At 39.9% G+C, this 23,965-nt stretch overlaps 1 protein-coding gene across 5 annotated transcripts in view; it reads right to left on the bottom strand.

Annotated features, from left to right (window-relative positions):
• Positions 1 to 19,808, bottom strand: part of trappc8 (trafficking protein particle complex subunit 8) — a 167,772-nt gene extending 147,964 nt beyond the window's left edge. For 2 of the 5 annotated variants that reach the window (XM_059977128.1, XM_059977146.1), the window contains exons 1-3: positions 19,522 to 19,657; positions 15,081 to 15,316; positions 9,932 to 10,126 (exon numbers count right to left, since the gene is read on the bottom strand). In XM_059977128.1, coding sequence (XP_059833111.1) covers positions 9,932 to 10,126; positions 15,081 to 15,294 — 409 coding nt within the window. In that variant the 5' untranslated portion in view covers positions 15,295 to 15,316; positions 19,522 to 19,657. Of the gene's footprint in view, positions 1 to 9,931; positions 10,127 to 15,080; positions 15,317 to 19,521 lie in introns of all 5 variants that reach the window. The other 3 variants (XM_059977137.1, XM_059977153.1, XM_059977162.1) reach the window with 2 other exon arrangements.
• Between the last annotated feature and the right edge of the window lie 4,157 nt (positions 19,809 to 23,965).

Genomic DNA, 23,965 nt, shown 5'->3' with positions numbered 1-23,965 from the left:
CTTTGGACTCTGGGGGGAAACCAGAGGACCTGGAGAAAACCCACATATTCCACAGGGAGGACTTAGAGTCACCTTGTAGAATAGCACCGGAATTGAACTCCAAACTCAGGAATGTCACAAGCTGTCACATTGCACTAAACACTACACTACTGTGGCAGATTCCCATTCTAAATTTTGCCATCACTTCATCCTCTGACACTTAAAACTCATCGAAATCTTGGTAATTTGCTCATGTATTTTAACGTGAAACTGTGCATGACATTATGCCAATGAAGTGCCTGGTGAAGTTTGACTTCATGTAAAATATTCTATGATCAATACCTTGCAAATGCAGGTGATTCTACATCACAACATAGCACTATCATTTAATCCACAGCACAACCATGAGTTCCTTTGCTTCATATTATTTTAATTCATTCAACTCCAACCTCTATTGATAAATTAGTGTATTATTGCCATATGTACTAAAGAAAAACTTTGATTTGCCCTCCTTACAGATTTCATTACATCAGTGCATTGAGGTGTTAGAGAAAATGCATTGCAGGCAAACAATAAGATGCAAGGCCATGATGACAGTTTGAGAGGTCAAAACTCCATCTTATATTAGGAAACAGTTAATAGTTTTAACAGCATGAGAGAAGCTGTCGAGTCTGCTTTGATATCTTTTGTCTTATGGAAGGAGTGAGAAACAAAGACGGAATCCATAAAGGGGTGGATGGTTTCCACGACAGCAATGTCTACAACTCAGCAATCAAGAACCTCCCACACTAATAGAACAAGGCCAAATGCAAACATGAGGAACAATATGGGCACAATACAGCCTTTTAAACTTAATACCAAATTCTCTATCTGGAGGTAATCTGCTCTTTCAATCTGCTTTATACTGGCCATTTTTGCCAATCATATTACTGTAATTTTCATTCAGTGTTTTTCTCTCTCCATTAATATCATTCGGGTCAGTGGGCACATCCTAGAGCCTCACTAAGAGCAACACATATGGTCACATTAACACATTTGGTTTCACTTAGAGATATTCTTTTTTTAAATTCACCCTTCCCAGGAGACTGCAAGATTGTAAGACAGAGCAGCAGAACAAGGCCATTGGTCCACTGAGTCTGCTCTGCCATTCGATTCTGGCTGATTTACTTTTCCTTTATCTCCATTTGCCTGCCTTGTCCCCGGAACCTCTGACGCCCTTATTAAACAAGAACCTATCAACTTCCGCTTTAAATATACCCAAGGACGGTCACCATAGCGGCCCATGTAAATGAATTCCACAGATTTACCAGCCTCTCGCAAAAGAAATTCCTCATTTGTTCTAAAGGGGTGTCTTTTTATTCTGAAGCTACGCCCTCTGGTGCTAGACTCTCCCACTACTGGAAACATCCTCTTCACATCCACTTAGGCCTTTAAATATTAAGTAGATTTCAATGAGATGACCCACCACTCTGCTAATAAACACCAAATTGTTTTCTCTTTCCAGTTCTGTTTTTAGACCTGAAATGTTAACTGTTTCACTCACAGATGCTGCTGACCCTCTGTGCTTCCATTAACTTTTTATTTCACACTTCCAGCATCAGTTTTTTAATATTTTTTTCAGTACTCAATGAATGATGGAAAGTCTACATCCAGAACCTCTAGGTAGCTTCTTAATTATTGCTGTATTTACTTTGTCTGTTTTTCTATGCTGCATTTGCGCTTGAGAGTGACCAGATTCATCCATAAAGCAATACTCTGATCTCTCTCTCTCCATTTGAACAATATTAGGCTTTTTTATTCTTCCTACCAAAGTGCCAAGCTTCTCCTTTGCCTTCATTATAGACAAGTGAAATCCAGCGTCATATGCACAAGTATGGCAAAATACAGATACAGGTGGCCCCCTTTTTTTGAATGTTCATTTTATGACAGCTCGCTGTTACGAAAGACCAACATTAGTACCTGTTTTCGCTAACCAAAGAGGATTTTCGCTTTTACGTAAAAAAGACACCCGCTTTATACATGTGTTTACCCCGAGAAACTACATTGACCGTGAAGCCTTGTGCAGGCAGTTGTTTAAGCATTGTGTACGTGCGTAAGTATGTGTGTACGTGCCGATTTTTTTCCTCCAATCGATTTTGGCTCGCTGTCTTCCCGAGTTTGATAAGTGAAACTACACCATACATACAAAATTTCTACTTCATATAGGGTGTATATTTATCATATCATTCCTGCTTTTACTATATGTTAGTGCTATTTTAGGTTTTGTGTGTTATTTGGTTTGATTTGGTAGGTTATTTTTTGGGTCTGGAAACACTCAAAAATTTTTCCCATATAAATGAATGGTAATTGTTTCTTCGATTTACGACATTTCGGCTTACAAACAGTTTCACAGGAACACTCTACCTTCGGAAAGCCGGGTAAACCTGTACAATGGAAAAAAATTTTTGCAGCAGCCATCATGGGCAAATAGATTTAGGCTACACATGAATTGTAAATTACACAAGACAGTGAAGAGAAAGGATGTGCAAAATTCAACAGAGCAAAAACATTTCCCACTATCATTGTGCTATTAAGGGAAAACAGATGGAACAAGGATTACATTTTTTTTTAACCTATGAACTGGAAAGCAATGAGGCAGCAGATACAGCACAAGTTATAACTGGATAAACACGCGAGAGAAAAACATTTATGAGAGTTTTTGAGGAAATTGCAAAGCGGTAGAATTAATAGGGCAGCACTACGAAAGAGCCAGCCAAGGCATGACTAGCCATAAACTGAAGCAAAACTTAGGGTTTTACATGTAACAAAACTATTCTTAGTTCAGTCAGAATTCAAATATTTAAATAATCTAGATAAACATCTTCTCAAACAAGAGATAATCGGCTGATACTGAAATCTAAGAAACAGGTAGTGAAGGGTCTCAGCCTGAAATGTCAACTGTTTACTCTTTTCCACAGTGCTGCCTGAGTTCCTCTAGCATTTTGTGTGTTGCTTACATCATCTTCTAATTGGTATCCTTACATAGAACGGATAGATTTGTTTACTATTCTGCTGAAACTAAATGCAAGTATAATTTAGAATCATTGAATCATAAAATTAACCAAGTTTGTTTCCACACAGACCAATTATTTTCTAATGGAAACATTTGCTGTATACAACCACAAAAGCTTGCTGGCTTTGACAAATCACCTAAGTGGTCTACTGTTTACCACGAGGCAGTGTACTTTCAAAACCCCATCTTGTGAAATTATTTTTCAGCTTCACATGGTCAGTAAGGCATTACAAAGAATTGACTGAAGCAACCACAGAGTTTGGCTAACAATTATAACTAATCTCAATGTTTTAAATTACTCAATATTGGACAAGCTCAAAATACACAGGATACAAAATCAACTGAGAATATACTTAGAATAATTATCCCCCAGTAAAGTTTCAACAACTACTCTGTGCTGCTGAAAAGTCAACAGCATCACCATTCTTCTTTTCACAGAAAGATACTACTATAAAAGGGAAACAAAATGCTATAAGCTATCAGCCAGTTAAGCAGCATCTGTGGAGAAAATGAAGGTCATTGGTTTAAAATATGAACTGCCATTAGAGTTGGAAAATATAATTCATAGACAGGCCAAACACTCAATATGAACATTACAAATAAGGGGGGGTTGGACACAGACCACACACAGGCAGCACAATACAAACTCCAAAAGCACCAATGTCCTCCACTAAAGCCAATTTTTAAAGATTTACAGATATAGTGTGGATATGACCCTTCTAGCCCTACAAGCTGCGCTGCAGCTACCCACCAATTTAACCCTAATCTAATCACAGGACAATTTACAATGACCAATTAACCTAATCAGTAAGTCTTTGGACAGTGGGAGGAAACCAGAGCACCCGGAGGAAACACAGATTCCACAGGGAGGATATACAAACTCCCTATAGAAAACACCAGGATTGAACTACGATGCCCCGAGCTGTGATAGCATCAAACGAACCGCTATGCTACCATGGTTAACTGATGTTTTCTCTACAGATATTTCTTGACCTGATGAACATTTTCAGTTTAATTTGGATCACAGATTATTTCAGATTACAGTTATTCTTCCAATTTACTCCCATATTGCATTAAGATTCCCATTATTGGGATGAGTTTCAACTTCACTACTAATGATCAGAGGAAACATAAAACAATGAAATTTAACCAGTTTTGCCACTGAAAAACAGGTAATTATAATCACCAAGACATCAGTACTTCAAAGTTTGCATTTCAATTTACAGCTTATTTTTTTCTTAAACAGAATTCTCCACCTGTTGATAATTCCATGAAGCTATTAATAAGTGCTACTGAAAAACTACACGATCGTATCTACTGTTTGCAATGTTCAGAGCCTGATATCAACTCTGGCCATCACCAAAAATTTGTTGTGAAAGACCACATGACTTCACTTACCATTTAGATGGCATAACTTTGCCACTCAGAATGAAAATTATACTGTTACTATTTCAAACCAAAATAGGGAAAAAGGAAATGTGAACAAATATAAATTTGCCAAATATTAACTTCAAAGACTTGGAAAGTACTTTTATTCATTTTACTTAACATTGTTCACAAAAAGATGAATACTTTTTGCTCTACTGCCATTAGCTTTAAATTGAAAGTTGTTTCATTAAGCCGATTCTGTAACTAGACCAGGAAATCCCACAATATTCAAAAAATGCCATTTACTTGAGTGAATAATATTCCAGACGTGTATTATCTCACAGCAGGTCATACAATTATGCCTGTTCCAAATAAACTGTCTAAAATCAAACTCACTTCAAACATGGCCAATACAAGCCTCAGGATATATATAGGACATGCTCAGATCTTTTGGGTAGGATGGGTCAAAAGCAGACTTGCACCATTAGAGCAAGGATGTGACATCTATTAGTAAAAATTGAATGTTCTTCCATCTAACAATGAAACCATGCAACAGAATATGTATTTGCATGTACAAACAAGTAACTCATTTATATACAAGCATTTCAAACCCTATAAGTTGTGCAAGCACATGAGACTTTCTAATAGCATATTTTTTTAAAAATCACTCCATAATTCAACTCAATAAGTATCAATCTGATTGTATAAGCACGAAGAGCTCACGTTTAAAGTAATGCTAAAAATTGCTTTGCAGTTCAGTATTTTCCAGTGATTTACTTTGTAAATAGAGAAAGAATACCCAAGCTTAATCCGAAAATAAACCAAATAAAAATGCTTTGTAACTAACAAAGGAAAATAAACTACCACAAATTCTGACTCTTAATTTAATCTTTTTAAAACAAATATGGTCTTGGTCCAATATGGCAAGATACTGATTAAGAAAACTTACATAGAACCAGGTTGTAATTCCCCAGTCACTTTGCTAAAACAAAAAAAAAGAAAATTTTCGACTTATTGACCTGTGCAAAGTGAGAGATTTAAAGGATTCAGCAATGTTAAACTCAGTCAAGTAGTGAAGGATAGATCACAAAAGTCAATCATTTTCATTTCTGAGAGACAATAAATGACAAACCACTGATGTAAATCTGATAGTCAGAAGGAACAAAGTGAAATTTGCTGATGATACAACCATTGTTGGTAGAATTTCAGGTGGTGACGAGAGGGCGTACAGGAGTGAGATATGCCAACTCACGTCACGGTGACACGGCAACAACCTGGCACTCAACGTCAATAAGACAGAAGAGCTGATTGTGGACTTCAGGAAGGGTAAGACAAAGGAACACATACCAATACTCGTAGAGGGATCAGAAGTGGAGAGAGTGAGCAGCTTCAAGTTCCTGGGTGTCAAGATCTCTGAGGATCTGACCTGGTCCCAACATACTGATGTAGTTATAAAGAAGCAAGACAGCGGCTATAACTTTATTTGGAGTTTGAAGAGATTTAGCATGTCAGCAAATACACAAAAACTTCTTTTGTTGTACAGTGGAGAGCATTCTGACAAGCTGCATCACTGTCTGGTATGGAGGGGCTACTGCACAGGACCGAAAGAAGCTGCAGAAGGTTGTAAACCTAGTCAGCTCCATCTTGGCCTACAAAGTATCTAGGCTATCTTTAGGGAGCAGTGTTTCAGAAAGGCAGCGTCTATTATAAAGGACCTCCAGCACCCAGGGCATGCCCTTTTCACACTGTTACCATCAGCTTGGAGGTACAGAAGCCTGAATGCATACACTCAGCGATTCAAGAACAGCTTCTTCCCCTCTGCCATCAGATTCCTAAATGGACATTGAAGCTTTGGACACTACCTCACTTTTTAAAAAAAAATACAGTATTTCTGTTTTTGCATGTTTTTTAAAATCTGTTCAATATATGTAGTCGGCCCTCCTTATCCGCAGGTGACTGGTTCCAGGATCCCTTGCAGATACCAAAACACAGATGCTCAAGTCCCTTATATAAAATGGCGTAGTATTTGCATAGTACCTATGCACATCCTCCCGTATACTTTAAATCATCTCTAGATTATTTACAATACCTAATACAATGTAAATGCTATGTAAATAATTGTTGTACTGTATTGTTTAGGGAATAATGACAAGAAAAAAGTCTGTACATGTTTAGTACAGACACAATCATCGTAGTTCTTCAGGGAATGCTGATGCCACCTCAGTATCGGCCGATCCTGATTCTCCCATGATCTTTAAGTTCTTGAGGCTGTAGCACTTTACATAGCTAGCCAGCCATCCCTTACTAGCCTTAAACTCCTTCCTCTCGCTCACAACACAAGTAGCCAACAAACAAGATGCGAGGTGAACAATGCTCAAACAAGTAATACTTTTAATCAGAGATTACAGTACTTATAATACCTAATACAATGGAAATGCTATGTAAATAGTTGTTACACTGTATTGTTTAGGGAATAAGGACGCTTTGGAGGAGGCTCAATAATACTGAAATCAGGATCTCTGGAGATTGAGGGCTGAGGACCACTGGCAAGCAACATGCCACTTTTCAAAAAATCTAAGATTTCTACTTTCTTGGCAAGAGATAGCACTTTATGCCCCTCTTAGCCTTTGAGGAATTGCTTTGACCACTTAATTGCTTTTTAGGAGCCATTTTTTCACATACAAAGTAGCAAACGAGCGAGATGCGAAGCGAACAATGCTCAAACAATGAGTGCTGGAGAGAGAACTTCTGGGTTTTCCCGATCCGCAGTTGGTTGAATCCAGATAATCTGCAAGATTTATGTGGACTGTAATTGATTTACTTGTTTATTTATTATGTTTTATTTTATTTATTATTTTTCTCTCTCTGCTGGATTATGTATTACATTGAACTGCTAAGTTAACAAATTTCACGTCACATGCCAGTGATAATAAACCTGATTCTGATACTGTACTCAATAGCTTAATGGAAAACATAATTCTTCATGGTGCAGTCAAATCATAAGTGGTCAGAGACAGATTAGGAGGTCTACGGGCCAATCTTGGGTGTGAACAAAATGAGGAGTGAGGGAGGCGGAAGGGGAGGTTTGGCATGTTTCCTACAATAGTTCTAATTCCCTCAGAATAGCAAGGATCATGTAACTTTTAAGTACAGCAAATGACAGTCCACATAAATCTTACAGATTATCTGGATCCATCTATCACCTGCCAACTCTTGCTCTATCCCTTACCCCACCTTTTTATACTATGTCTACTTTCTTTCCAGTCCTCATGAACTGGTCTCAACACAAAGTATCAACTGTCCATATCCCTCCATAGATTATGCCTGAGCCGCTGAGTTCCTCCAGTACTTTGTGGTGTTGTCTAATACATTTTGTAACATGCCATACAACTTCCAAGGCATGATCTGATAGTTTGTAGTTTGGGGCTGAATTTCTCTCGCTACAAACATAAAAGCGTAGGACATTGGAGCAGAATTTGACCCATCGAGTCTGTTCTGTCATTTAATTATGACTGATTTAGTATCCCTCTCAACCCACAGTAAAGTGTCCAGTCTGGTTGCACCATTATGTGGATCATTTGGGTTTCCCTCCCCTGTATTTGTGGCATTTACCTGCAGCACTGTGGAGCAAGGGTCCAAAGCATTGCTAAGGATCCCACAATCTCCTTGACTAAGACTGGGTAACAGCTTCTTCCCTCAAACTGTGAGAATACTCTGCCACCACCAGGATCTCATCATGAAGACAGTAAGCTGTTTACTGTACTGCTTATCTGTGCTGTTCACTACTTGCATTTTAAATTATATTTTATTAACTTATTTTGGTAATATTTTGGCTTATGTGCTGTGTGTGTTATATGTTTTGTGGGTGCAAAGTGGGTCCAGAGGAATGGCAATTTGTTTGGTTGCATATTTAGTCAGATAATAATAAACTTGAACTTGACAGCAAGAGATGCACTAGTCATTCATTGGAGGCTTGGCAACAATATAGGACAAGGCCTGAGGTGCACCAGCACAAGTCACACACTGCTTTTTTGCTCAACTCCAGGGTTCAGCTTGGATTAAAAAAAATCAAAAGCACAATTGAAAAGTGAAATTGGATTAAAGTAAGAGGACAAAAAAGTCAGCACAGGAGCAATGGGTAGGGGTCATTTCAGTGTTGTACAACTGTGACGCTAATATCATAGTAGAAGTGGGAATCTTCAGTCTTTGTTGTGCTTACCCTTCAGAAAAAGGCTTCTGTCTCATTGCAAAGCATTCACTCCATTGTGACCTATGCATGGCAAAGACTCCAAGAGTGAGGTGGTAGCCAAAGTAACAACCATTTGAAGTTTGTAATCAATCTGAATCTATGTATGCCTTCACTGGCCTAACCTACCAAAGATCAGGAGTGATGGACTGATGAAAGACCACAAACTAAGAATACATTTATGTTGCAATGTTTTTTCTTTTGTCTCCAAAACACTACAAGATGAATTCTTAACTTGACAAAATGTACAGCATCAGTTAGGATACATGCACTAGGAATTGTCTGGGATGACAAGAGAAATTTTAGTTTTGAACCTCAAAACATATTTGGATCTGGAATCATTCTGTGCCCACAGTGCACTTGTTATAGTACTCATCAGTAAAAATGTTACATGGTTGTTTCTACTTCCTCCCCATGTTGGTTCTGGATAGAACAAGATATGTTCTGGATTCAAAATATATCTCCTGGGCTTCTTTTATATAAAATGGGTCAACAATGCATTAAAAAGTTGCAAGGTTGTAGGTGTGTTGAGGTTATCACAGAAGAATTGTGTGAACTGCTGAGGAAGCAAAAAGTTTGAGCAAGAAAACACAAGAGAAACCAAAAAGGGATGGACAGAGAAAACATTTCAAATGGGAAGAGAACAGAACCTCAAATTAATTGCAAAGCTCTGAAATAATCTGGCCCAAAAAAAGTACTCAAACTATCCAAGCAGAAATGCATATAAACCAAGTATACAAAAGCATGGGAGGCAATGCTTGGCAAATGGTACTTCAAGACTACCACAAGCATCCTGATTTTTGTCAAATCACTCTGGCTTCTTTTGCAATATAATTGAACTGTTAAGATATCTTAAAAGTTACTTTAAAAACATAGATAGGATGCAAAACAGATTTAATACTGCAACACTCACAGCATTATTTCAAAAAATATGCAAGTAGGGGAAATAGTAGCAGCTCAAATATAATTTAGTCAATATTATCTCTAAAACATACAACAGATCCATGGAAAACTACATACCAGCTTTTAATTACTGCACAGATAGATCACAAAAATAATTCTCAATCCACGGAACACCAGGTTTTCCATGTCTTAAGACTACTGTATAACATTTAATTCAAACTGCCAGTGAAACATGCAAATATAGTGGTCAGGAAAAGTGATTAAGAAATACCACTGTATTGACTTAATTTTGAATACCCAAAATGAAGTGAAATCTTGAACCAGTTTTCATAAGCTATCGCTAATGTGCAGAATAATTAAAAAACATGAAACTGAAAGCTTACCACTGATGTTAAGATCATAATCTCCTGCTGTAATCACATTAGCAACCAATCCTTCTGCAGGCTGACAAGCAGAAACCACCTCACTTAAAAGCTTCCGAATCGTAGCCTGTTGCGGCGGTTGAGTGACAATGCTGGTGACATTGATCCTCAGGTTTTTAATAACATGACTCTGGTTGTTAGGATCTCGCATATGAACTAGATGAAGAAAAATAGGCAAAGAAAGAAAAATTATCATCCAGACTTACCCAAGTCTCATTCCCAGCACAACAGTGAAGACTTCTTTCTATTGAATACCAATTATAAAGCTATATAGTTAACTGAAATACATTACTAGCCCTATAAGAGATCGCCACATTTGTGAACAGCATCAACTCAATTCTTGAAAGCACTATCCAATTAATTGGGCTCTCACCCTCATGCCTTGCAACTTTTATTCAAGCAGCTCTTAAGTTGGACATGTAGCCACTAGGAGTTCAGGGCAAAAGATGCCCACAATCCTGCACCAGCTGGCAAATCAGTAATACCAGTCTCCGAAATGCTCTATATATGGGGTGCACACAAATCAGGTTTAACCTGGAGAAGACTTGTATTCGACGAGCAATAGCATACTAAGCAGAATTTAATTTCAGCACCTTTTCAGGCAGCACATTTGAATCACAACTCAGTCTCAAGAGAAGGTCTCACCTCTCTCAAGGTATTCTATTCTAAGAATGGATCTTCTGCTAACCAAAATCTTATCAACATAAAGTTCATCACCCCTATCAAAAACTTGAATACTTTCATTCTAATTGCCCTGAATTTCCAGACCTTCTGCTAAACCAATGCCCTGGTCCTACTGATTCTGCTCCATATTTCCTAATGTATGACACAGAATCAGCAACACTTCTTTCACCGCTATTCTGAACTCGTTCTCCAACTTAAGAGATTTGTTTTCAAGGACTCTTTACAACTCCACTCTCAGGATTATTTTTCTTTCACATTGTCAGTCTTCATTTACATATGTTTTTATCAAACTCTAACGTATTTCCTTTTCTCCAGATAAATACAGGCGTAAAATGAATCTCAAAAACTACATAATAAATTTACATTGAACACGAACTTTGAAATATAACCTGCCTTGAATTTGTTATAAAACAGAAGCTGTCATGCCTTTTTGAATAGAATCATGCTCACATAACTAATGAAATTCAATACAAATTACAAAATAATAAATTTTAAACAGGAAAATCAAAAAAACTACAAATATGGAAAGAAAAAATGCTGAAAACATACAGCAAATCAGAATGCATTTGCCAAAAGAGAAAAAGGTATGTGTTGGAAAACCGTCCACAAATGCTATCTGACCTGTCGAGTGTTTCAAAAATTTTATTTGAATAAAATTGAGAAAGGACTAATCAAGCTTGCATTTAAAATATAACAGAGGGACAGGAACAGGCTGTTTGGCTCATGATGTTGTACAGAACTAATTAAGCAGTTGACCAACATGTTCATGATTTCAAGAGACCGAAATATTCTACCAGTGTTCATTATTAAAAATACAGCATCCAGTATGGATGGACCCAGAAATATCACAAATAGTTGAGTTATATTTTTGGTGAATTGTCTGAACAGAACATTTCTTGTTTCCTGACAAAATATTGTCATGGACTTTTTTTTTTGCACCCATTTTCCCAGAAAGGCAACAAAAAGCCTTGGTTGATTGAATCGTCTAAAACCTGCTCAGTCCTTTTCTGTGTATTTGTGTTCATTTTAAGTAGAATATGAACTGACAAACTCCCAATTGGGAAGGAATGCTACCAACTGAACCACAGCTCAACTATATTCAAGTATTAGAAAATATTTGCATACATGTACTTCAAGGATGCTGCAGTTAGAACCATTGATAAAGCCTCAGTATTCTGCGCTATATTTGTAAACATACCCATAAGATTATGGCAAACCTTAATTAAACTTGAAAACATGCATCCTGTGTAACACACTTTGGATAAGGTGTGAAAAGTCCAAACGAACTACTGAATTGGAGTATGATTCAAGAGATACAGATTTATGGGTGAATTTAGGGGTTACAATTTTTAAAAAGACAGCTGATAGCAGATTTAATATCAGTGTTTAATATAAAAAGGATAAACTGAAATAAATGGAAAATGTTTCCTACAGATGAAAATACAATAATTTAAGATTAATGAAATAATCTACAGTGAATAGAAGACATTTATTTTATAGGAGTGACCAGGCTTAGAAACGGTGCCTGATAAAAAAAAATGGGAACAGACAGTAGGAAAAAATATATGTAGTGACCAAATAAAAACATTAAAGGTTACAGATTCTGAAACTGTATCCCTTTTTTCCAGATTCAGAATAAAATTTCATGGAAATGGGAATTTTTCCCCCTTAAGTTGGCACCGAGCTGCAAACTCAAACAAGACTTTTGTCTTTTTTTTAAGTTCATTAGGACGGTTTCAGGAACAGAGTGGAGTTATACATCAGAGATTAGGTACAAGGATATGGAAGACTTCATGGTCTTTGCTCCATGCTCCACAGTAGAAGTCCAACAACGTGGATGAGTGACAAAGAATATCTACAGTCCAGGTCTCCTCTCCATGCCAAAGCCAGGGCCATAGTAAGTCCAGGCATTGGCTGTGGGCTCAAAAGCTGTGCAAGCAGGAGGCATGAGGGCCAGTCAGTGGGTGCACCCAAGTTTAAGGTCCCATCATCGGCTGCGGATCGGTACTGAAGATTGGAGCTTGAAGGTCAATTGAAGTTCAGAAGCCCAATGGTTGAAATCTGGAGGCCTGTCGTGGAGTTAAAGACCTGTTCATTTGTGTGGATGGGTGGGAGGGAGGAAAGAAGCTCGTTTTGCTATTGTTGATTTGTTTCGTGTTCAGTATTGTTCTGACGAGCATAGTGGGTATGTCATTGTTGCCAGAATAGGTAACACCATTTAAGTGCTGCTCCCAAAAAACCTGTAGGTTAGATTAGTTAGAGCTTTGTCATTGCTGAGTACAATGTAGATTCAGTGGTACAGCATTCAGGGCAAAAACAGCATATTGGCAATTGAATTGAACTGATTTTATTACTTACATCCTTCACATACATGAGTAGCGTAAAGATTTTTATGTCTCCGTCAAAATGTGCAATGTACAGTAACTTATAATAAGTAGTATGTAGAACAGGTCAATATAATGTAGAAATACAATTGTATAGGCACAAATTAATCAGTCTGATGGTTTGGTGGAAGAAGCTGGCCTGGAGCCCGTTGGTACTGGCTTTTATGTTGTAGTACTGTTTCCCGGATTGTAGCAGCTGGAACAGATTGCAGTTGGGGTGACCCAGGTCTCCAGTGAATCTTCAGGCCCTTTTTAAACACTTGTCTTTGTAAATGTCCCAAAGAGTGGGAAGTACAGTTCCCATACCAGGCAGTGATGCCGCCAGTCAGGATGTTCTCAGTTGTGCCCCTGTAGAAAGTTCTTAAGATCTGGGGGCCCACACCAAACTTCCTTCAACGATCTGAGGTGAAGGAGGTGCTGTTGTGACTTTTTCGCCACATAGCCGGTATGTACAGACCATACATGGATGCCGAGGAACTTAAAGCTGTTCCTCCTCTCAACCCCAGATCCATCAATGTCAAAAGGGGTTAGCCTGTCTCCGTTCCTCCTGTAGTCCACAACCAGCTCCTTTGTTTTTGTGACATTGAGGGAGAGGTTGTTTTCTTGACACCACTGTGTCAGGGTGAAGACTTCTCTGTAGGCTGCCTCATTATTATTTGAGATTAGGCCAATCAATGTAGTATCTTCAGCAAATTTAATTAGCAGATTGGAGCTGTGGGTGCCAACAGTTATGGGTATACAGGCTAAAGGAGGGGGCTTAGGACACTGCCCTGAGGGGCACCCTTTGTTAAGGGTCAGGCGGCAGAGGTGCATGAAGAACTATGCTGATAGATTGTCCATGGAACCCACGGATGATGGGAGGGTAAGAAGGCATTGCTTAGTTGCATGACAGCCTTGGGGATAGTTGTTTTTCAGATTGGATGGCCGTGCAGATGTACTGTAAATCTGCCAGGTGGTAGGAGGTTGAACAGGTGATTATTGCAGTGGGATAATTCCATCACGAGTTAGCAAGCCCACCAAAGACATTGAGAGTTGTAGGTAGTTCCCAATGATGTTCTGTGCAGTCCTGATAACTCACTATAGTCCTTTCTGATCGATCTTGCTGCAAAAATTGTACAATACTGTCATGCAGTAGGTCAATATGCTCTCAATTACACATCGGTAAGTTTATCAGCAGCTTTTGGGGCAGATTTGCTCTCTCTGAATATAATACAGGCACTGCTCAGCCTTCCCCACTATTAACATGGTGACAGATGTCACCGCACAGTCGCAGCAGCTTCAAGGTCCCCAAATCAGGCCAACGGTCTGCCGCATAGCCTACAATATAGGCGACAGGAACTTCTGACTCAAGTGCCCTGAGAGCATTTAGAGCTCTCAGCTCACTCTCACAGAAGTTCAGAGTAAATTTTATTACCAAAGTGTATATGTCACCAGACACAACAGATTAATCTTTTTTGCAGCCACACTCAAAAAAAATCTATAGAATAATCATAACCAAATCAATGAAAGACAGCCCAACTAGGGCATTCAACCGGAGTGCAGAAGACAACAAAATGTGCAAATACTAAAAGAAAAAAATAATATAAATAAATAAAGAACATGAGATTAAGAGTCCTTGAAAGTTGAGTACATTGCTATGGGAACATTTCAGTGATGGGGCAAGTGAAGTTCAGTGCAGTTACCCCCTTTGGCTCATGAGCCTGATGACTGAGGGCTAATAACTGTTCCTGACCCTGGTGGTATGGGCCCTGAGACTCTTGTAACTCTTCTAATGGCAGCAGCTAGAAGAGAGCATGTCCTGGGTGATGGGGATCCTGATGATGGATGCTGTTTTCATGCAGCAGCATTTCTTGTAGATGTGCTCAATGGTTGGGAGGGCTATACCCATGATAGACTGGGCCATACTTTTTTGTCGGATTTTCCATTCAAGGGCATTAATGTTTCCATACCAGGTGGTGACGCAGACAGCCAATATAACATCCACTACACATCTATATAAGTTTATCGAAGTTTTAGATGGCATGTTGAAACTTCGCAAATACCTGAGAAAGTAGAGGCGCTGCTGTACTTGCTTTGTAATTGTACTTGCGTGTTGGGACAAGGGCAGGTCCTCCAAAATAATTCCTCCGAATTTACAGTTTCTAACCATCTCCATTTCTGATCCTCCAATGAGGGGTGGCTCATGAACTCCGGCTTCCTTCTGAAGTCTACAATCAGCTTCTTGGTCTCGCTGATTATACTTTCAGAGATCAGCATAACCAGCCCCAGCTGGGAGATGCTGCAGATGAAGCAGAACCATGGTAATCAAATCGGGATCTTCACTAGGCCAAAACTTACTCTTTGCAAATATCCAACTGAATCAGGCAAATGGTCTACAATAGAACCAACAAGAACTCCTGAATATCAATATCCAGTGTATTAAGAACTCTCTGGTCACTCTTGCAGAACACACTGTCAGGAATAACAATGGGACAAAACCACACACAAGCCCCAACCAGGAGGCATGCAATGAGGGGAAGCAGAAACACGGTAAGCAAGCCTGGATCTGCGCAAGGCCAAGAGCTACTCCTTTGAAGCCCCCCCACTTCTGAGCGTATTCTTTGCAAACACCCGACCAATTGCTAATAAAATAAATGAAATCAGACTGAGACTTATCATGCAAAAGAATTTCCTCAACTGCTGTGTATGATATTCACTGTAACCTGGTTGGATCATAATGTACCCAGTGCAGTTAGAAGCCGCATGACCAACCAGGCTAACACAACGCAATATTCCAGCAATGGCTTATGCATTCATGTCAGCAATGTTTGATGCACAAACTTTCATACTGCTGTCCCAACTTAGAATATCTCATGAAGTGCATGCCTTTCCATCTGCTGAAAATTCAGTTGTTTATGTCACAGTGATCCACACTATCTTAACAATAGTACGACTGCATAATGTTATTAATAACCAACCATCTGTCCACCCTAACAGTGCCTTCATTATAGTTGGTGATTTCAATCAAACCAACCTTAAGACAGTATTCCCTAAATTTTGCCAGAATGTGAAACATATAGACGTCCATTATGTCATATTTCAAACTTCTCAGGAGAAAAGAGATCAAGTCTACTCAACCTTTCCTGATATAAATGCCCTTGCATTACTGACTTCATCCTTGCAAAACATTTTCTGAGGCCACATAAGCACCTTTATCTTTTGCGTAATATACTAACCATAATAGAAACAATCCACAAATGTGCTTTAAGCCACATTGATTGGAGAGTTACCATACTTTATCTCATTCCCTGGAAATAAACCCTAATTCTTCCTTTGCATCAGAGGGTGGTTTTGTTAAAGTGTGCCTCAACTTTGAGCAATTAGAGTTCTGATATTACAGAATCCTTTCTTCCTCTTCCCCACTTAGGCTGTACCATGAAGAGCAGTCTGACCAGTTTCATCACCAACTGATAAAGAGGCTCCAATGCACAGGATAGAAGGAAGCTGCAGACACAGCCAGTTCCATCAAAAGCACAATCCTCTCCACCTTCAAGGACATCTTCAAAATTCTGGAAACTAATTCAAGTGTGGCTTTTAAAAAGAAAAGCTCGATAATTCACAAGGAAAAATTGTTGTTTAGTACTGAGAATATGATGGCATTGAATGATGAGTTATAAAAAGTAGGCTGACGTAGATATTGTTGTTGTCCAGTGGTCCAAAACCAAATGGAGAATCAGTGAGATTGCATCTGCTGTAGCCCATGATCAACCTCTCCAAACACACCACAGATGATATCATAGTTCATGCTGAAACCACAAATTGCCTACACCCATGAGCTGCACCATGACTATAACCCTCCATACCCCTGCCATCCATATACCGATCCAAACTTCTCAAACAATGGAATTGATTTCACAACTTGTGATAGCAACTCATTCCACTCTCTCACGACCCACAGTGAAAAATTTCTCATGTTCCTCTTACACTTTTAACCCAAGACATCTGGATGTAGTCCCACCCAACCTGTGAAAAAAATCCTGCTTGCATTTACCCTGTCTACATCCCTCACAATTTTGTATGTCTCTATTACATCTCCTCTCAATCTTCTACGTTCCAAGGAATAAGATCCTAACCGATTCAATCTTTCCTTACAACTCAGGTCCTCCAGACCTGACAACATTGTTGTAAATTTTCTCTGTACTCTTTCAACCTTATTTACATCTTTCCCGTAGGTAGGTGACCAAAACAGACAGTTCTCCAAATCAGCCCTCACCAATGTCTTATACAACTAAAACATCCATCCCCTGTATTCAATATGTTGATTTATGAAAGCCGACATGCCAAAAGCTTCCTTTAGGACCCTATCTACCTTTGACGCCACTTTCAACAAATCATGGACCTATATTCCCAGATCACTTTGTTCTATCACATTCCTCAGTGCCCTACCATGCACTGTGTAAGACCTACCCTTGCGGGTCCTACCAAAGTGCAATATCTCACATTTGTCTGCATTAAATTCCATCTGCCATAGATCCTACAAGTTACAATAGCCTTCCTTGCTGTCCACTACACCCTCAAACCTGCAAACTTGCTGATCCAGTTAACTTCATCATCATCCAGTTCATTGATATAGATTTCAAACAACGAGCCCTGTGGCACTCCACTAGTCAGAAGCAATCATCAACTACCACTCTCTGGTTTCTCCCACAAAGACAATGTCTAACACAATTTACTACCTCATCCTAAATGCCAAGCAACTGAATCTTCCTGACCAACCTCCCATGTTGGACCTTGTTAAGCCCCTTGCTAAAGCCTATGTAGTCAACATCCATTGCCTTGCCTTCATCCACTTTCCTGGTAACTTCCTTTAACAATGCTATGTAGTGATCATTGAGGCACCTCATCCTGCTCTTCTTGGCACTGATATGATTATTGTCCTTTTGATTCAGGTGGGAACCTCTGACTGCAGCAGTAAGAGATGGAAGATGTCCTGAACACTGCTGCCAGTTGGTTGGCACAATTTTCAGTGATGCCTCAAGGGTTCATTCTCTTGAAGGATGTTCTGACGTACGCCTCTAAAATTGATATCAGAGGAGGGTCAACAGCTGCTGCATGAACTTGCACATCTAGTTTCATTCCCTTTTAAAATGCACATAAAAGTTCAGTCAATGTTAGAGTTCATCTTATAGAATGTATTTGCATGCAAACCATATCACAGCTGACACGCATCTGATTGAGTCTCCAACTTCACTCTGAATTGCTTTTTTGTTCTGTGTGCCGCCACTAAACAAATTTAATCACAAATGTCAGTGTTTATAAACCTGATTCTGATATTGCGCAGTTATGGAAGAGCTAGAAAAGTTTTTTCTAACCAGGGCACTATTATAGGAAGCCTGCATTAGCTTAATAAGCTGAATCAGTCCCTTCTGTCTTGTAATAAGTCCACAATCCTAAAAGACATAATTTGTCAATATCTTACACTGGAATTTATTAACTCTGAAAAATCAGAACACTGATTTCAAACCATGTGCATCACATGAATAAAATTTAGAACTAAAACAAGTCATTCAAAACTGATCATTGTAAATTAAAGTTAGGTGTGACTCAGTGGGAAGCAGTTATCTCCGTTAAACAGAAATTGGTGGTTTCAACTCTTACTTGAGAAAATCAAGCACAAAATCCAAGATGATACTCCAGTGAAAACAAACAGGAGATACTGCCTTAAGCAGGAGGTGAATGCTTTCCCTGGCCCCTTGACTGCATGCAAAAGATCCCACTGCACCATTTCAAGTAGCAGAAGAGTTCTCACTGAAAGCCTGGTTAAAACCAACCATTAAACCAACATAATTTAATAGATGAGTCTTTGCACCTCTATTGTTGTGGAAACATGTCACATCTGAGCTACTGATAATACAAAACTGATCACAATTCACCAGCTACCAAGTATTTTCAGAAATCCTGAAAGAAATTAGTTACACAAATACAACCCCTTCAGATACAAAACTATATCTTCTCACAAAACAGACAGTGAAACTTGCCCAATGCCCCTTTCTCTTCACCTTCACAATCCTATTTATTCCTTAAGTGTTCTCACTGTTGGTACAAACTTGACAGCCAAGCTACACAAAGTAAGCAGTCTTTGCTCACAAGTATGTTGTACTAAAAAGGGGTGACAGTCCCACTCAGCAGAGAAGGGGCGGAGGTACCAACAGCCGCCACCAGACCCATAGGAAGATTAGGGCCAATAGGGAAAGGAGGCGCATTAAGGCAACAGCCACAACACAGCCCCGCAGTGAAGGGGGATTCAGAGCGACGGCTCAATTCTAGCCCCACAAAAAAGATAAGTGTTGGGGCAACAGTTACCCCTGCTCAGTCCCGAAGGATCGAGGAGGGGGAAACAACAGGGCCAATCCGAAACATAGGCGATTGGGTGGAGGCCCAAGAGACAGCGAGGGGGTAGGGGTGACACTACAGCCAGCGTCGCCCTCACCTCCCAACACCCACCTTCGGACGTCAGGCGGCAGAAAGGCCTAACCAACTCGGCGAACGTCAGGTTGTTTTTCCGCGTAGACCTCTCGGCCGCCTCGCTGCACAGTACAGCCACCATGGGCACAAAGGTGTCCTGAATGAACTCCTGGACGCTCTGCACGCACTGAGCCATCACCGCTGCGTATTCGTGGGGTTGTGCCCCTGACGACGACACCGACCCCCCTGCGTTTCCCTCAAGACCGGCCCCAACCGAACAGCGCCATGTTGAGCCCCCTTTCCCTTGTCCTTCCCGTCAGACCCCGCTGTAGCACATGATCGGCAGTCGAGGTCCCGCCCCTTCTCCCTCCCGATGAACGGTCGCCGCGTCAATGCGCAGGCGCAGCACCTTGCGACATTTGGAACTAAGGAGACGTCACGATTTCGTCGAAGCGTCACCGCAACCACACCAACGTCCCGCCCCAAACAGTGCGCCTGCTCGCTGCGGTGTCAACGTTTGGTCCGCAACCCCTCGATTGACAACCAAACCCCGCCCATCGGCCATGCGCGTGCGCATTGTCTCCACATCAACTTTAGGTGATAGGCCATTCAGCCCACAATGCTTTCGCTTCTGGCTAGCATCAATATGCGACCGAACATGCTAACAGCTCCTGGTCTGCAGTTTTCTATGCCTTGTCATTAAATTGGAATTTTATTATTGTCGTTTGCATGTCGTCCAGACAGAAAATTCCACACATAAGTATATCAGTGTGGTACAAAAGGAAATCAGAATTCAGAATGTAGTGTTTCTGGCATATCCCCTTAACCATACGGTTCTGGCTTCTAACTTCTGCCTCATTCAACTCGTCAAGTTAAGTCAAGTTTATTGTTATTTCACCATATAGTCATTTAACCATGTATATAATGTATATAAACATATAATGTAGTTAGAAACAAGCAATACACACAAAATGGAACCTTCCTGAAGTCTATAATGATTTCCTTTGTCTTCTCCACGTTCAGGCTTAGATTGTTCTTCCAATCCTGATGAATATTCTCAGTCTGAAAGATCCCCCTCCATAGATGATGTCCAACTTGCTGAGTTCCTTTTTTTGTGTGCTGCTCAAGATTTCCAGCATCTGCAGAATCTCTTGTGTTCAGAATGTAGTGTGACAGCTACAGATGTTAAATAGTTCTTTCAAGCTCCTGGGTGTTGGCATTTCTGAAGACCTATCCTGGGCCCGACGCATTGATGAAATTACAAGGAAGGCATTGATGCACCATCAATAACTCTCTCTGAGACGTGAAGGCGAGATATCGGCTTTTATTGACTGGAAGAAAGAACAAGCAGTAGTTAACCACCATACTACATCCTGGAGACTGAGGGCCGGGCTCAGGCCTCAATCGCCTTTATACCGGGGTCTGTGGGAGGAGCCACAGGAGCAGTCAGCAGGGGGCGTGTCCAGACAGGTATATGTAGTTCACCACAGGCATGTCAGTATCTACATTTCATTAGGAATTTAAGAGGATTTGGTTTGTCACCAAAGATTCTTGTGAATTTCTACAGATGTACACACACAAATTGTTGGAGGAATTCAGCAGCATTGATGTTTTGGACTAAGGCCCTTCATCAGGGCTGGAAAGGAAGGAGAATAAAGCCAGAACGCTGTTTTCCAGATTCTGCAGAATCTCTTGTGTTTGCCAGTTAATTGTCAGAATGTAGAACAGTGGAGTACAGTGCAGGCCCTTTGGCCCATTATGTTGTGTTGTGTTGTGTTGACAGATATAAATCTACTCCTTGATCAATCTAACCCTTCCCTCCCACACAACCCATGACCTTTGATTTTTATTGCATCCACAAACTTAGTAGTCTCTTAAATATCCCCAGCCTATCAGAAGCATATCAGAAGAACATATCTGCAGCACGCACATTGCAACGCATGCACAACATTCACAAGAAAAACCCAAGTCAAACATAAATAATACAAAGTTATACCAGATAGAACATGATTAGAATAAATTAAACAAACTCTATTGCAGTGTGAGGTAATCAAAGTGGTCATGGTGTTGCTCTGCTGAGGTAGTGATTAGGGTTGTGCGGACTGGTTTAGGAACCAAATGATTCAAGGGAAATAGCTGCTCTTGAATCTGGTGGTGTGGGGCTTCAGGTCACTTCTATGTGAGGTCAGTTCAAGACATCTGGCACAGTGGAGTAGGAGCTGTATAGTGGTCCATGCTTTCAGGCATTTGTATCATCTGCCTGATGGGAAGGAAGAGAAGAGAGTATGTCCAGGGTGACTGGTATCTTTGATTCTGTTGGCTACTTTACCAAGCCAGCGAGAAGTATAGACAGAGTCCATTGAGGGGAGACTGCTTTCTGTGATGTCCTCAGCTGTGTTTACAGTTCTCTACAGTTTCTTGCAGGAGTTATTTATTCTTATCAGGGTAGTATTCCATTTGCCAATGCTCTACCCATCTCACCAACTGATAGTATGGGCTCCATACAACCCTCCTCCCTATCAATGATACCATTTTTATGTCTTATAGAGCCATCAAAGTATTGGCAAGGCAGGGAGAAGAGTCACAAAATGGGGAAATAAGGCTGGAGGTGGAAGTTAGAACTGTAATTATCAATATAATTAGGTGGTGAAAATAAAGGCATGTGGCAAACAGAACCAGACTATGGGGAAGTGTTTAAAGATTAAACCTAAAGAGCCTAAAGTTAGCATAACTAAATGCATGCTGCATCTGCAACAAAGTGGGCAATCAATGACAGAAACAGTGGGAAATTCAGGATGAGTCCATTGCCATTACAGAAACATAGCTGCCTTCATTGGTTAGGAAACTGAGTATAAAATTTGTGAAGTCATATTGAAGCTGGATAAAATATTAATTCAGTCACATTAGGAGAATTATCTGTACTTCTGGATGCCCATTTGCAGAAGGATATGGAGTCTTCGGTGAAGGTGGAGACAAGGATCAACAGGATGCTGCTGAGATTAGAGAGCATTGTCTACAAGGGTTATTTGGACAAACCTGGATTGTGTTCTCTGGAATGGTGGCAGTGAAGGGTGACCTGATGAATTTTATAAAATTATGAGAAGCATAGATAGGATGGATAAAATCTTAACCCGTGGAGGTAATGTCAAATCGGTTTATTAATGTCACATGCACCAAGGTACAGTGAAAAAACTTTATTTCGCATGCCATCCATCCAGATCATTTCATCACATCAGTGTATTAGCGTGGAACAAGGCAAAAGCTGCAGGAGAATACAGTAAAAAAAATGTTTTCAGTTACAGAGAAAGTGCAGTGCAGACAAACAATAACGTGCAAGACCGTAACAAGGTAGACTGTGAGGTTGAGTCTATTTCATCATAAAATAACTCAGTTCAATAATCTTATAACAGTAGGGCAGAAGCTGTTCTTGGGCCTTGTGGTTTGTGCTTTCAGGCTGTTATATCTTCTGCCCTCTGGGGGGAGGAGGGTAGAAGAGAGAATGTCTGGGATAGATCGGGTATTTATGTTGGTCACTTTTCCAGGGCAGCATAATCAAATACAGCAAGTTGAGAGAGAGATAGTTCTGGTCACCACACTGTGGGGAGGCTGTCATTAAGTTAGAGAAGGTGCAGAAACAATTCTCAGGAGTGTTGTTTGGACTGGAGGTGTAGAAAGATACTATCCAAGCCAAGTCTACACACTGCATCCAAGTCACAGCAAAGTAAAGGATTAACACTTGAAGTAGAGAGTGTTGGATCCAACTGTTCAATTGTCATTTACTTTGCAGTACAATAAATAACTATCGGCTAGTATTTTGTATAATTTCTTTTATACAAGTAACTGCTTACTATGATTCCCAGTGACTAAAGTATGCATAACAGTTTAATATGCCTCTAGTGGTTATCATGGTTATATCATTCTGGAAGCTTTGTTCAGTATTAAGTAAATAAGTGTTTTCTCACTGGTTAATTTGGTTTTGCAGTGATGATTAAGTACAGTATTTTCTAACTGGTTAATTTTATCAATCGATTTTTTCTTACCTCTGGGTATAAAACAGCAGTTTTGCGCTGTGCCATATTCTTGAATCTTAAGCCTTCCCTGTCACTATCTGCCCCTGTTTCTCTTGTTTTGTCAACTCTTAACAAAACAATCATGAAGCAATGAGTTTTATGCCTCATTCCTGACTTCTAAAAGAACCTTGGATTATAACACCAAAATCCATCAAGGGGGAGCAATGCTGGAGGCCCAGTCAGGAATAAAAGCTGGTGTCAATATCAAGTCACAAGAGGCAAAGTTAGGATGGATATCCTATGGATGGTCAAAAATCAAAGGGTAAAGAGACCTGAGAGGTACATGATATCCCAACTCTTATTGTCACAGCTTCAAACAATGAAGGCAAACATGCCAAACACACTCCTCGCCTCCTTCTTTATCTGTCTTCCCATTTCCAGGAAACTATGTACTTGTATCCCAAGGTCTCTCT

This window comes from Hypanus sabinus, chromosome 1 (genome assembly GCF_030144855.1).
Source record: "Hypanus sabinus isolate sHypSab1 chromosome 1, sHypSab1.hap1, whole genome shotgun sequence".
NCBI lineage: Eukaryota > Metazoa > Chordata > Chondrichthyes > Myliobatiformes > Dasyatidae > Hypanus > Hypanus sabinus.
This window is presented reverse-complemented; position numbering and strand designations above follow the sequence as displayed.